General features: G+C 36.0%; 1 protein-coding gene across 1 annotated transcript; it reads left to right on the top strand.

Moving 5' to 3' along the window:
• The first annotated feature begins 3,045 nt into the window (after positions 1–3,045).
• Positions 3,046–6,183, top strand: LOC117704021 (olfactory receptor 5W2-like). The gene is made up of 2 exons (XM_034495972.2): positions 3,046–3,177; positions 4,387–6,183. The coding sequence occupies exon 2, from the start codon at positions 4,404–4,406 to the stop codon at positions 5,334–5,336; it is 933 nt and encodes a 310-aa protein (XP_034351863.1). The 5' UTR covers positions 3,046–3,177; positions 4,387–4,403; the 3' UTR covers positions 5,337–6,183.
• The last annotated feature ends 8,529 nt before the right edge of the window (positions 6,184–14,712 follow it).

Raw genomic sequence — 14,712 nt, 5'->3', positions numbered from 1 at the left:
ATTGGCTTCTTAGAATCTCTCCTATCCCAGGTCTCTGGAATGTACTAGAGATGCCCCATCCCTACATTGCCAGCTTCAAACTTCCATTCATTTTTCTGGCCCTCTGGCTCTCTCTCCTTTATCTCTCCACATGTGATCTTGACCCCCCCCACACACATTTATCCCCAACCCCACTCCCACCCAGTTCCCTCTCTTATATGCCTCCTATGACTATTTTTTTTCTGCCTTCCAAATAAGATTCCAACATCCTAAATTAGGCTTTTCTTTTTGTTTAGGCTCTATGAGTCTGTAGAGCATGATATTGGTATCCTGTAGTGTATGCCTCATATTCACTTATAAATGAGTATATACCATGCATGTCCTTTGGGGTGTACAAAAAAATCAGGGACATAGATAGAGCAGAGACTGAGGGAATGGCCAAACTATATCCAGCAGAACATTAGTCTCATCCCTTGGGCAAGCACCAATCCCTGCAGATAGGAGGGTAGCATAAGTAACCTCTCAGAGGTTCTACAAAGAACCCGACAAAAACAGATGCAGAGACCTACAGTCAAATATTAAATGGAACTTGGGTACTCTTATGAAAGTGTTCAGCAAAATGTTGAGGGACACAAGGGAATAAGAACTCCATATGAAGATCAACAGAGTTAACTAACCTGGACCTTTGGGGGCTCTCGGAGACTGAGGCACCAGTCAATGAGCATACATGAACTAGACTGAGATGCCCAGCAGATGTGCACCTCAGTCTCTGTGTGACTCCCCCAACAACTGGAGCAGTAGGGGCTGTCCCTAAAGCTGTTACCTGCCTGTGGAATCAGTTCCCCAACTTGGCTGCTTTGTTTAGCCTCATTAGGAGAGGATGTCCCTAATCCTGTAGAGACTTAATGCTCCAGTGTGAGGGATACCCAAGGGAGAATAAAGTGCCCACCCTCTCAGAGGGGAAGCAGAGGGGGATGGAAGGAGGAGAGACACCAGTCAGGATGTAAAATGAATAAATAAACTAATTAATGGAAGAAACCTTAAAGGTGGATATTGCTTCAAATATTTACTGATTTTGTTTGTTTAGTTTAACTTAGGATATCTATAGAAGCCAGAGAACCCCCCCCCAAAGGTATAATGGGTGGGGAAGAGACACATTTTAAGGGAGGATATGGAAAAACACAGTATGGTGTTAATAGAGAGAAGGATAAGAGGAGAGGCAAGATATAGATGGACAGAGGGATCAGAAAAGAAAGTAGCAAAGTAGCCATGGTATTTGGGGAGAATTTCTAGCATTAAAAATGTTTTAAAAGCTATATGGATACTTACTACTTAATAAGAATTCTGTAATGGGATTCTCTGGGTGATTTGTGTGACACACCAGTTTATGCTGATCAGTATCATGTTATTCTGTACAGAAGATTTATATTTACAGAAATTTACTAAACATAAACTAGTTATTTTAAGACAAAATGTAATGGATGCACTATCACAAATTATAACAGAGTAAGCATGGGTATACTGAAATGCACTGTGCCTTACAAAGTGACCATTCAGGGAGCTTTCTCCCCAGATGATATGCTGTTCATTATCAAGGCAATTATGTACTTCAGTATGCTTCTAATAATTGTGCAGCATGACATAACATTATAAACACAGGATAAAGAAACTGAAGTATACAGGTAAGATAAAATTACAATTTTAGAGCTCCATTTGTTGCCTTTCAAAATGTCCCTCTTCATTCCAATGACTGGTTCAGTTTTGCAGCGTGACAGAGATGCAATGTGAGCTATGTCTCCATTCTCTTTTAACAAAAGAGTCCTTTAGACCACAATAGGGGGTGGAGTGTGTAGTAAATGTTTCGTGATAATATTCAAGATTTTCTTATGTCGGCATGACTATTTTGTGTTTTATTTTTGTTTTGTGTGTTTGTTTATTTTCATCATCTATGATAACTATTTAGGACTCTTGATATTTGGAATAAAACAAACACCTTGGGCATAGAATTCCAGAACAGTTTTATTACTTATAGATCTCATATGTTCATTTGGGATAGAAAAATTATACATTTTGAATTCAATATTATCACACTACACTAAATATTATATAACAAAACATCACTACTGTTACCATACCCACCTCTAATCTGTATTTCGACCTGCCAATTTTATCCTCAAATACCCTTTGATGAGGAAAGAGGAGGTGATAAAGGGTATTCAATATAGGAGAAAATGACCAAAATATCTTATGTAACAAAATATAAATACAGTATTTAGTTTTCTATACAAATTAGAATGCAGTGACATAGATAACAAAATACTAAGTCCATATCGAGAGTGTATAATATCATAATAGTAATTGGAGAGTGCATTTTTAATACCTCAGAAATATCACAATTCTGATTTTTTTTCTCATTTTCAAATCATTGATTTAAGTAAGAACAACTAAATTGTTTGGTAAATGAATTACACTCTACAGTTTCCTCAAATGTACTATGCACATGCATTTGAAGTTTTACCTCACACAATTTTATTCTTATTACATTTTACCTCACACTATTTTATTCTTATTCTAAATAATCATTCACCAGTGTATCTACTTGAAAATATTCAACATGATATTTTTACTGATCTTTTATTTATAGATAAGTTTGTATAGCCACACCTATATGCCATGAAGAGAAAATCAAACAAGACCCACTCTTTATGGACATACAAAAAGTAATGAATACAGATGAAACATTTTATAGACATGATTAAGTGCAGTGTGGAATTGTGAGAGAAGAGAAAAACTTTTAATGAGAAGAACATTGCTTAAGATCCCAGAGTTGAGGAGTTCGTTGCAGAAAGCAAAGAAATGAGATAGAAAATATGGCCATTATTTAAAAATATATATTACAGTTTGGTTATTAAATGTTTGGCCTTACTAAATGCTATACATCCTATGAATAAGTTCTGTGTAGCATCTGATGTATATCCATTTATTAACAAGGATACAGAATTAAAAGTTCAGCCTTGGTCAAAGCTCTGGCTGTATTCCTCAGAGAAAAAGCTGAGATGGGAATCTAATTAATCCTGCTTACCTACAGAACAGTGAACACCAACTCTAACATATTTAAAAGCCAACAGCATGACAGAAAAACAGTGTGTTGGAGATATTGTCCAGGTACTGGAGAAAAGGGTAGAATAAATATCTGAGGTAAGTTTCTCAACATTTACATTTAAACAATACAGGAAAAGATATCTTGCTTTCTTTATTCAAGTAATCAAGTTCTGCAGAATTAAGTTCAGAAGAATATGCAAAGAACAATAGTATACCTTGTGTCAGTTCAAAAACAGACTAAACTCTAATGAACTTTGGGTCTTCTTGCTACACTTGTATCAGTTTAACTGCCTTCATTTGCCACTTACGTAATTTTATAAAGGATTTTATGATTCATTAGGTAATCCCAATTTCTTTGCAAAATAACTCTGTGATAAGAAAATATGTTTTTTTTTTTTTTTACAATTTTTGGCCAAGTACTAATAACATAAAAACATTACAAATGAAAATCTGTATAAATTCCATAAGAACCATATGCCATAACAACTTAGTATAGAAATCTCAAATTAATTTATCAAATTTATAAACAATTTATCAATTGTTTATAAAATAATTTATTAACTCTGACATAATACCCATAAAAGCAAAGATTAACTCAAGTAACAGAAGATGTGTTCTTCAGAAGCTTCTAATATTTATAGGTACCATCTAGTTAATGATAAACCAATAATACAGAATTATTGTGTAACAACTTTTTTTTTACATTGGCTTGATAATCTTCTTTCAAACAAACTTAGTGTTTGGAATCTGGTAATTCCTATATTCAGATCATAAAAGCAATGAGTGATAACAAGTGACAAATGAATAATGAAATAGGTGTCATTAAAAAAATGTATTAAAACTATAACATAGCAATTTCTATGAATTTATTTGTATTTGATGCTATGATGAGAGGTTAAACTATGACTATTAATTAATATTAATATAAAGTGTGATCCTTCAGTTCAGTTTTAAGAAAGTTCTTTTTATACTTTTGGACTTCATATACACTTTTGTTGTTTCTTTCATGTTCATTGCTATCTGGTAACAAATGCTAAGCTTTTCAATTCTACAGTCTTAGGATGAGCATAAAAATTTTGTGTCAAAAACTATTTATTAATTTAGATGAAAACATGATCAACTCTCCAATTTAAATATTTGCAAGAATTTTTAGTGATCATGTCATTTGAAGAGTGATTTGTGTTGTATGGATATACAAAATATATGTTGCAAAATGAAATTAGATTTGGAATTCTGACTATAATTTTCTTGGTTAGACAGATTAAAACCAAGTCTATTGTTTTAATGCTTTCTGCATCTATCCAGGCAACGAACAAAGAAGAATGGATGATGGAAACTGCTCCTCAAACACTAAATTTGTTTTGCTGGGAATCACTAATGACTCTAACATGAAAGTGGTTCTATTCATTGTATTTCTTCTCATCTATCTCATTATTCTTGTGGCAAATATTGGAATGATTGTTTTGATTAAACTGGATCCCCAACTTCACACACCAATGTACTTCTTCCTCAGTAACCTCTCTTTCTCAGACCTCTGTTATTCCACAGCTGTTGGACCAAAGATGTTGGTGGACCTAATGGCAAAACACAAACACATTTCTTTTGGTGGATGCGCATTGCAATTTTTTTTCACCTGTATCTTTGTAGATGCTGAGTGCATGCTGCTGGCAGTGATGGCCTTTGATCGGTACAAGGCTATCAGTAATCCTCTGATGTATGTAGTAGACATGTCCAGTAAATTTTGCTACCAACTTCTATTTGGAGTTTACCTAGTAGGAATGATAGATACTGTGATACACACTATAATGACCTTTGGATTATGTTTCTGTGGGTCTAATAAGATTAATCATTTTTTCTGTGATATCCCTCCTATCCTGGTACTATCTTGCTCAGATACACAGATGAATGAGTTAATCACCTATATTATTTTTGGTTTGATTGAACTGAGCACCATCTCAGGAGTCCTGGTCTCCTATTGTTACATCATCTCATCAGTCTTAAAAATCTGCTCCACTAATGGGAAGTTCAAAGCTTTCTCTACTTGTGCCTCTCATTTAACTACAGTTGCCATTTTCCAGGGAACACTGCTCTTCATGTATTTTCGTCCTGCTTCTGCTTTCTCTCTGGATCAGGATAAAATCACCTCACTTTTTTATACCCTGGTGATCCCCATGCTCAACCCTCTAATTTATAGCCTGAGGAACAAAGATGTACAAGAGGCCCTGCAGAAACTGAAAAATAAAATATTCTTTTAAATAAAGATGCACATACTAAAAAGTATAAATTTATGCATACATGCAAGCCCTTGTTGATTTATTTCAACATAACTGACATGAAGATAGCACAATTCTAATATACACCTAAGTCCCTGAGGTTTGTGATTCCTAATGTCCTAATGTAAGAGAATATATATATATATATATATATATATATATATATATATATATATATATGTGTGTGTGTGTGTGTGTGTATACATATCCACATATTGGTTTCACAGTACATGACACTATTTTTGAAAAAAATTCCAAATTATAAATAGTTCTAAAACTTTTTTAAATTATTGAATATATTTAATTTAAATCTTCTACAGATTTAGTTCACTTGTATTTTTCATTTACATAATTTGGGGCAAATTGATTCTTCAGCTTAGTAGAAATTGTATCTTTTTTAATATATTTTATAATAAACTAAATTATTTATAATCAAAAATCATGTTATTGTATGTACTATCAAAATCTTCAAGTCTAGACCATAATGAAGGGGAGCTCTTTTGGAATGCAGACATTTAGTTTTGGGGCTAAAGAAGTACAGCCACAGCTGTGAGAAGAAGAAAGTACTCTAGATGCTGGAGTGACATTTATCCATCCTGAATTAGGCAGGAAAATGAGTCTTCATGAAAAGTAATCTTCAGATGCAATGTACTAGGAACAAAATGGTACTGATTTCTATTCCTCAAGTTGTTGTAAATGTTGATCATGTTTGTGAAGATTTCATAAATGCATTGACTGTACATTGGGCACATCTAGTCCCAGGAACCCCTCATGTCTCTCTGCCTTCTCCTCATTCCCATTTGATAATTTTAATGACTTCATCTTTGAAATGTCGATCCAGATATTAGATGAAATTTTAATAAAAGTACTTCTTGCCTATTCTTGTTTTTTTATTGATTTGTTTTTATTCTATAATAGTGATAATTTCTTGGGGCTTTAAAAGTGGCACAAATAATACAGTAAATAATGTTTAGAAAAAAAAGAATTTCAAGTTTATAATCACAAATAAAACATATTTGAGATGTTGGGTGAAGTAACTGTAATGATTTAATGTTTATATGCTGTCTTTATGACTATTAATATCATATTATACCTCACAAAACTTATACAGTTTTGTATATCAATTAAACATGAAATAGTAGAAGAGGTAAAGAAGTGCCAATGTGAAGTCTCAGCCATTTCTGAACGCAGTCACATCCATTCAACTTTTTTCTTACCACTTCTAAGCCAACATTAATTGTTCACACAGTGATTCATAAATAATACTCCCTTAAAGACATCATTGTCTTTCTTAAACATTTGTCTCTGACACAATGCTGATGAAATATAACTATATTTTTAGAGCTTCAAACCACATAATAATAGTATAATATCTTACTTGGTATCAAGCTATAAATCACTCAAAGTGATTTATATAGTTCAGAGATTTATGGTTCTGTGAAAGGAAATACTGTTGATATGGATGCTGAGGTATCTAATAAAACATGTAACTTCACATTACTTACATAGAAAGGAAAAAGCACTCATCTCATTTCTTAAGAGACTTTCAACTGCTCATGCTTTTCTCTGCTCAATTTTATCATGTTAAAACAATGAGGGAATTTATTTATGACCATGGGAATAAGACCAAACATGAAAGATCAGAAAAATAAGTCTATGACATACATTATTATTGATTAAAATTTTATCTGCAACTACATTTCTCATGTTAGGCTTCTTTGGACTGCAGTTACACAATATATTGTGTGAAAATGTTCTAGAATGGTAGTAAATCTCAGAGAGGCTTCTGATTTTCAAAAGAACATTTGAAGGATTCTTTGAAGATTATCAGAATCTTGATAGAAACATTCTATAAGAATGCTTCTGAAAAATAATTCAAACTTCCACTTTTGTTATCTGTAGTAAATGTAACTAAGACTTTCTCATAAAAACACAATTAAAGGGATTGAAGAAATGACTCAGTGGTTAAGAGCACTGTATGCTCTTCCAGAAGACCTGAGTTCAATTCCCAGAAACCACATGGTGGCTCACAAACATCTGTAATGGTATCTGATGCCCTATTCTGGCATGAAATTGCACATGCAGATAGAGCACTCATATACATAAAATAAATAAATCTTAAAAAATACAATTAAAGACAAAACAAGCACTTAAAACACAGTAACAAATGAACAAATAAAACCTCTATTAAAACAAAGAGTGAAAAATCCATGGAGTCTGTTTTGTGTTAGCTAACTACTCCTGAGCATACAGCCTCCCCTGAAGTGTAGTTAATATACCCTTTGGAGAGAGATACTTTTCCCTTTCCCAGCAGCTATCAATTGTAAATAACTTCTTGGTTATGGTTAAGAGTTTGTGTGTACAACTCCTATTCATTGCTGGATTTTTTTCTGGTTTTAACCAGTGGATGTCTCATGTTGTTAGTGTTTCTGTTAGTTCATACGTGTATCATCTCTGTTGAATGTGGAATACATTCCAGAATGTCATATTGTCATTTGTGGTGCCCCCAAACACTTCTTGACACTGCTAAAGAGATCAAGAGCCTGAGACTTGATGAGTCATTACCCCTTGGGAAAAAACTACTACATTATTTTGCTATAGAACATAGCAAAAATGAACAAACAAACAAAATTTCTAAATACATATTGCTATACCCATAGATCAGTGTATTGGTCAACGCTGGTCAAAAAGCTTCTTTTTGCAAAAGATAATAATTAACCCTCAACCCACAACTAGACACAAAAGGAGAGACTTGGAACAGTCAGCACTAAATGAAATATCTTTATTGAACCAGTACCCTCAGACTCATGCATATATGAGGAAATTAAGGAAGAAATATTTTTAAAAATCTCTTATTTTTAAATATGTACATATGTGGTTTTCTAAGTGGAAATGTGTGTGTGTGTGTGTGTGTGTGTAGGCACTTCTTGAGTCCAGAAGAGGTCTCAGACACTGCATCTGGAGTTACAGGCAGTTGTGAGTTGAATGCTAGGAACCAACCTCCAGTACACTACAAGGCAGTATGTGCCCTTAACCACCAAGGAATATCTCCAGATTTCAAATTTGCATATGATGTTTCCATTACGCTTTTTTTAAAACAATAAGCAATATCAGCAGGAAACAAGTTAAAAATAATCCTACATCCAAACTCAACTATGAGTAAATTATTTTGTTACTCCTTCTAAGAAAGACCAAAGCACCCACACTTTGGTTTTTCTTCTTCATGAGCTTCATATGGTCTGTGAGTTGCATCTTGGGTATAATAGCCAAAACCTGGAAAGAACCCAGATGTCTTTCAACAGAGGAATGGATACAGAAAATGTGGTACATTTACACAAAGCAGTACTACTTAGCTATTTAAAACAATGAATTCATGGAATTCTTAGACAGTTGGATGAAAATAGAAAATATTATCCTGAGTGAAATAACCCAATCACAAAAGAACACACATGGTATGCACTGAGCCTCTGCTTAATCTCCTGCTGAGGACTTCTCTACATTCTGCCATGGAGGCTGCCACGTCAAGCAAACTAGCTGAGTCAACCAAGCAAGTGCCTTAACCCAGAGTCTCTACCCACAGGGCACTGCCTGGGCTTCTCTCCCTGTCTCTCTCAGCTGCGGCCAGTCCAGCCAGTATGCCCTCATATCTCAGTTCTTCTGCAGCTCCCAGCAGCGTCTGGGAGCCCAAAGACCACTGGTCTCCCGGTCAGCCGGTCAGCCGGTCAGCCCAGAGACCCCACTTAGGAGCCCTGCCCCACGGAATTTCAGGCTGAGATCTCTTCAAGCCCAGGCAGAGCCCCGGTGGCTTTTCAGCCCAGTGTCAGCCCAGCACCACTTGGAGTGAACTCAGTCAAACTCCCGCTTAAACCATGGCAGACACGCAGGATCCACAACTCAGCCCAATAGGACCTATGCCCGTGGGCGAGCCACAGCCCCACAATCAAGCTAGGAATGCTTCAACACATCCAGAAAAGGGACTAATGCAGACTAGAAATTTTTTGAAGCATTTGAACCTCTGTCATCTATCCTAACTAAAACATTTAGTTCTGAACCTGGCTTTAGGATGAATGTCAGCTGACGACCATCAACTCAAATCTTTTCTCTCAAGGTAAATAGCCAGGATTGGCTATGAGGCTATACGTTTTCAACCCTGTCAGAAATCCAGAATGACTGAGTTAACTATAATTGTGGGAAGCACAAAGCATAGCTTCTAAAACTTAGCCAGTTTTAGAGATCTCTGAACACCTGGACACTCCCTCTACTACAAAACGTTGGAGCATCTGTTCTTCCGCCTTCTGGCCCAGGATCATCTGACAGACCTTAGTGCTGCAGAATTATTAAGGGCTGATTACTCTGTCTAGGCAGATATAATCAGTCGACTGTTCTGCAAGTGTGTCCTTTTCTGGACAGTAATTTGTCTGTAGAAGGAAAGAAGCAATTCTTGTCTAGTGGCTGTCTCACCACAACTGGAGTATCCAAAGATGCTCAATTTCTTCTGAGAATTCAATATAGGAAGCTGTCAGGAGCAGACAGGTCTGTAATCAAAATGAACATTAATACAGAAATGTTTGTCATGTCAATTCTGTGGATTTCTGATGTTTTGAAAACCAACTATCCATGTAAGTTAATCTGGACTGTTGTCTGTTAACTCCACTCAGCTATTGCTAAATAAAACATAGAAAACACCCTAACAATAAACTCCAACCCATGAATTTGCTATAGTCCCTTAACTCACAGGCTGACCATCTCAAATCAGTTAAAAAAGTTAAAGAAGGACTGGGTCTAAGCCTTGTATTCCTAAATGTGTTATACTGGTACAATGCCTATGAGAGTAACAATATTCATCTCACTTTTATATCAATAAGAAGCTCGTACCAATGAAAACCTTAAAATTTGTAATCAAAGTAAATTGGTGCCATTTAAGAATTTATATCTTCATCTTGATAATAATTATACTAATAGGTTATGGGTATGCAATAAACCCTATCTAATCCTCTCTATTCCCACAAAACCACTACTTTTCCCTAGAAAGACAGCCCAACATTTACCACCTTAGTCCCCAAGCCCAGGGAAAAGGGGCGCTGACTCTTCATTAGCTTCTTCAAGTTGATTATGGGCGTTGAGGTATTAGAAGAGGAGTGGGGGAAGGGCAAATTGATAAGCCTCTGATGTTGTGTTTTCACTGCCTCCAGATGGAATTCCCTGACCTCAGAGGTTTGAGCAGGTCTGTCTAGCTTGCTTGTTGAGTAGATACACCAAAGCTGATCATTCTGCAATATACAATTCTCAAAACAAATTTTAGTATCAAGATTTTTTTTTAAGAGGGCTGACATTTTATTAAGGATGTTGGTTCTAACTGCTTTTCTTTCTTCCCCCTATTTTATTGGATATAATATTTACATTTCAAATTTTATCCCCTTACCGCATTCCCATCACCACCCAGGAACCCCTTATCCCATCCTCCCTCCTCCTGCTTCTATGAGGGTGTTTACCCACCTACCCCCCAACCCCCCTCCCCACCCTCAGATTCCCCCCTCCCCCCAGTGCTCAGCCTTCAAGGTACCAAAGACCTCGTCTCCTATCTATGCCCAACAAAGCCATCCTCCTCTACATATACAGCTGGAGTCATGTGTCTCTCCATATGTGCTCCTAGGCTGGTGGTTTAAGTGGGCATACTATAAAATTGACTTCCAGTTGCATCTGATTAAAAAAAAAAAAATCAGGCTTTGTGGGTTGGTAATTACAGGGCTCGAGATTAGATGGGTTTGTTCAAATTTCAGAAGAGCAATTTAGTTCCTTTAAAAAAAGGTTTTGTCTGCAAAGAGACAGAGACAGAGACAGAGACAGAAAGAAAGAGAGACAAAGACACAGAGAGAGATGAGAGATGTGGGTTTGGAGAAAACAGTGGAAGATAGGATAAAATAGCTGGCGTAGGTAATGGAGAATATCTTTCTTGGAGAGGTATTCACCACATTGAAGACAGTTATTGTTGGGATTTTTAGCAGGGATTCTTTAAGTTGGAAAATGGAAGAGGTTGGAAATGGGAAAGGGCAGCCAAGCAAAATGGCCATGTTGTCCACATTATTTTCTTTGTTGACATGGACTGTGTGGAGCTGCAATGGACTGTCCTCTCTTGAAAGTTAAAATGTGAGAGAAATTGGTTATTGTGTTTCCTTTTGTCTGGAGAAATCCCTGTTTCCTCCATATGGCTGAGTGTGATAAGAGAATATAGAAGGCATATTTGGAATCTCTGTAAACTTTTAGTGGGAAACCCTTGGTGTGGTTAAATCTGATGAAGATAGTCATTTCTGCCTGTTGACTGGTGGTGTGTGGGAGCAGGAGACTGCTTTGATATTGGAAACATATTATACCTATGACTTTGAGGCCTTTCAAAGGAAAGAACTGTCATCTCCATAGAACATGAGGTTTGAAGTATGTAAGACACCTTCCTGTATATGTTCAGGGTGAGGCATAAAGACATATGTGGTTTCTGTGCATAAGTAAAGGGGGTTGGGTAAAGCCATGGAAAAGGGAGTAAGGTAGACTGAGTGGTAGACAGACTTGAAAGGAGATGGAGGTGTTTTCAATGAGACAGTTTACAGAGTCAGAGAGCAGGAGGTAGGCAAGAAATGGAGTTTTTTATAAGTGAGCAGTTGTGAAAGAAGTTGCAGGGAAAGTTCTCAGAAAGAAGTTGCAGGGGATACACAATGGGTAGACTTTCTGAGATTATTTTATTAGATTTAATGATGAGCAGAGAAGATGCAGCAAGAGCTCACAGTGGCAGACATGGCCATCTTTGGGTGGTGGTGTCCATAATCATAGAGAGGGTGGTAACACACAAGAAGGAGGACACAAAGAAGTGTCCCAAAACCCTGAGGACAAATCTCCTTTGTTCTGGCACATATAAGGAGAAGGATTTAAAAATTTTGGGAAGGCATAGGGCAGAAGCTGAGGGGAGATTATATATGAGTCTGGAAAACAATTTCAGTACAGGGGGAGGTGGTTCATGGAGGGGGGAGGCAAAAGCTTCCTCATAAAGAGGGTGCCAGAATCCTGGGATCTAGAAGAGAAGAAAGTTAATCATGCCTAGGAAGGAAAAGAGTTCAGGTTTGATGGAGGGATGGGGAATGGATCATAGATTGAGAAAGGCAGTCCAAGGAGAAAGATTTCTGACTGGAACATAAGGCAAAGCATAGAAAGTTTTCCTCAAGGAAGGTATGTTGGACTTTGAAGAGAAAAACACTATATTCCAGGGAACTTAGGACACCAAAGAATGTGATAGTGCTGAAGCAATTGTCAGAAAGAGATGGTGTACAGAGATGAAGGTTATAAATGAGGAAATGGGGAAAATTGGAAAAGTTGGAAAATGCAGGTAAGATTGGTAGAAAGGCCATTGGTGAAAAATAGGGGCTTTGCTTGTAGACTTAGAGAAGGAAAAGTAAGAGGAAAGATTACGGATACTGAAGGAGCTAGGAACTCTTTATGAAGACCAACAGAGACAGCTAACATGGACCCTTGAGGTTCTCAGAGACTGAATTACCATCTAAAGAGCACACACAGGCTGGACATAGTCCTCCCCAAACATATGTAGCAGATGTGAAGCTTGGTCTTAAAGTAGATCCTGAGCAACTACATTGGGGTCTTCCCAAATCTGTTGCCTATGCTTGGGGTATGTTATTGTAGCTAGGCTGCCTTGTCTGACTTCAGTTGGAGATGATGCAACTAACCCCTCAGAGACTTGATATGCCAAGGTGAGGGGATACTCAGGAGGGGTCTCACCCTCTCAGAATAGAAGAGGATGGGGTGTTGGAAGGATTGTGGAAAGGTGTGACTGGGTTGGGGCCAGTAGAAAGAAAGAAAGAAAGAAAGAAAGAAAGAAAGAAAGAAAGAAAGAAAGAAAGAAAGAAAGAAACCTAGAAGAAAGAGAGGGAGTGAAAGAGTGAGAGAGAGGGAGGGAAGGAGGGAGAGAGGGAAGGAAGGAGGGAGGGAGGAAGAAAGAAATAAAAAGCTTTTCTGAATATTCCAATCAAAGTCTTGGCAATTTAATGTTCAGTTCATCACCTGGAAAATGACAATTTATTACTGGGCAGGCAGAGTTAGAAGGACTGCCAGGAACTTATGTTCAGCCTGATTTACACAGTAAGTTTCATCAAAACTGGCTTATGTGGTAAGGAAGACCTTGAATCCAAAAATCAAAGAAATAAAAATTTAAATTGAAACAAAAAAGTTTTTAAAATGTTACATGGTTTACTCTTTTCAAATTTAAAGTATCACAGAGTCTCACATTATAATTATTGTAGCTTTATAGAAGCCAAGGTATTTCATATCATTAAGAAATACACACACACACACACACACACAAGCAAAAGGAGTAATTAAGATACATTATGCCACATAGACACACATTAAGATATATGTGATTTAACATTTAAATGTGTAATTTTAGACACTTGAATATACTCAGATAATAATAACTTGATATAAGCCAAACACTATGGAAAGCATAATATATTAATTTAAAAACAGAGAGAAAAAACATTTTGCCTCTAATCAAACTATTTAATTATATGCAAAATGTTTACTTTGTGACATCATTTATTATGTAAAATTCAGTGTTTTCATTAGATTCTGTAGTATATGAAGGAGTGTGTCTCTTTATTTTTCTTCCTTCTCTTATACTCTTTACTTCTGTTTGTTTTATCAATTAGATGTGTTAACTTTCATTTTATATTATTTTATTATTATCCCTTAAAACTCTCTTTATTTTATTATGAGAGACAGAAGTAGATTGGATCCATATGAAAAGCTTGGTCAGGAAAGGTTGGGAGAATGAGGGGGAGTGGAAACTGTCATCAGGTTACATTATTTGAGAAAAAAAAATATTTTTAATACAAAAATACTCATCAATTCAAACAAAATAACAATTAGTTATTTTTAGAAAATGAACAAATAATATTTGCTGTCTTCAAAAGAAAATGTGAATACATTTATGAAAGCATGTGAATTTATTGTAGTTTTGGGGTGAGTGAGTGTAAATATGTACAAGTGTACAGACAGGTAATAGTTCTGTGTTTTATACCATTACAAAGATATATAAGAGTTACAATCAGGAATTAATAAATGAAAAATTAATTGAAGTCATTTTGTTAATGCTAATGTGGGGAATTAGCTATGCCGGAATATTTAAAAATTGATAATAAGAATGCACTCATCACCTAATTGTGTGAAATCACAAAGTTAATTATTATTATAATTATTATAACATTCTCTTATTCCTAAGAGACCAAGTCTTAGGCACTCAGGGACCATGAAGAGAGGCTTATAATGCAGGTGATTTCAGAAAGTGCTGACAAAAATA

This window comes from Arvicanthis niloticus, chromosome 2, assembly GCF_011762505.2.
Source record: "Arvicanthis niloticus isolate mArvNil1 chromosome 2, mArvNil1.pat.X, whole genome shotgun sequence".
Taxonomy (NCBI): domain Eukaryota; kingdom Metazoa; phylum Chordata; class Mammalia; order Rodentia; family Muridae; genus Arvicanthis; species Arvicanthis niloticus.
Note: the sequence above shows the minus strand (reverse complement) of the source record. Positions and strands in the feature narration are given on the sequence as shown.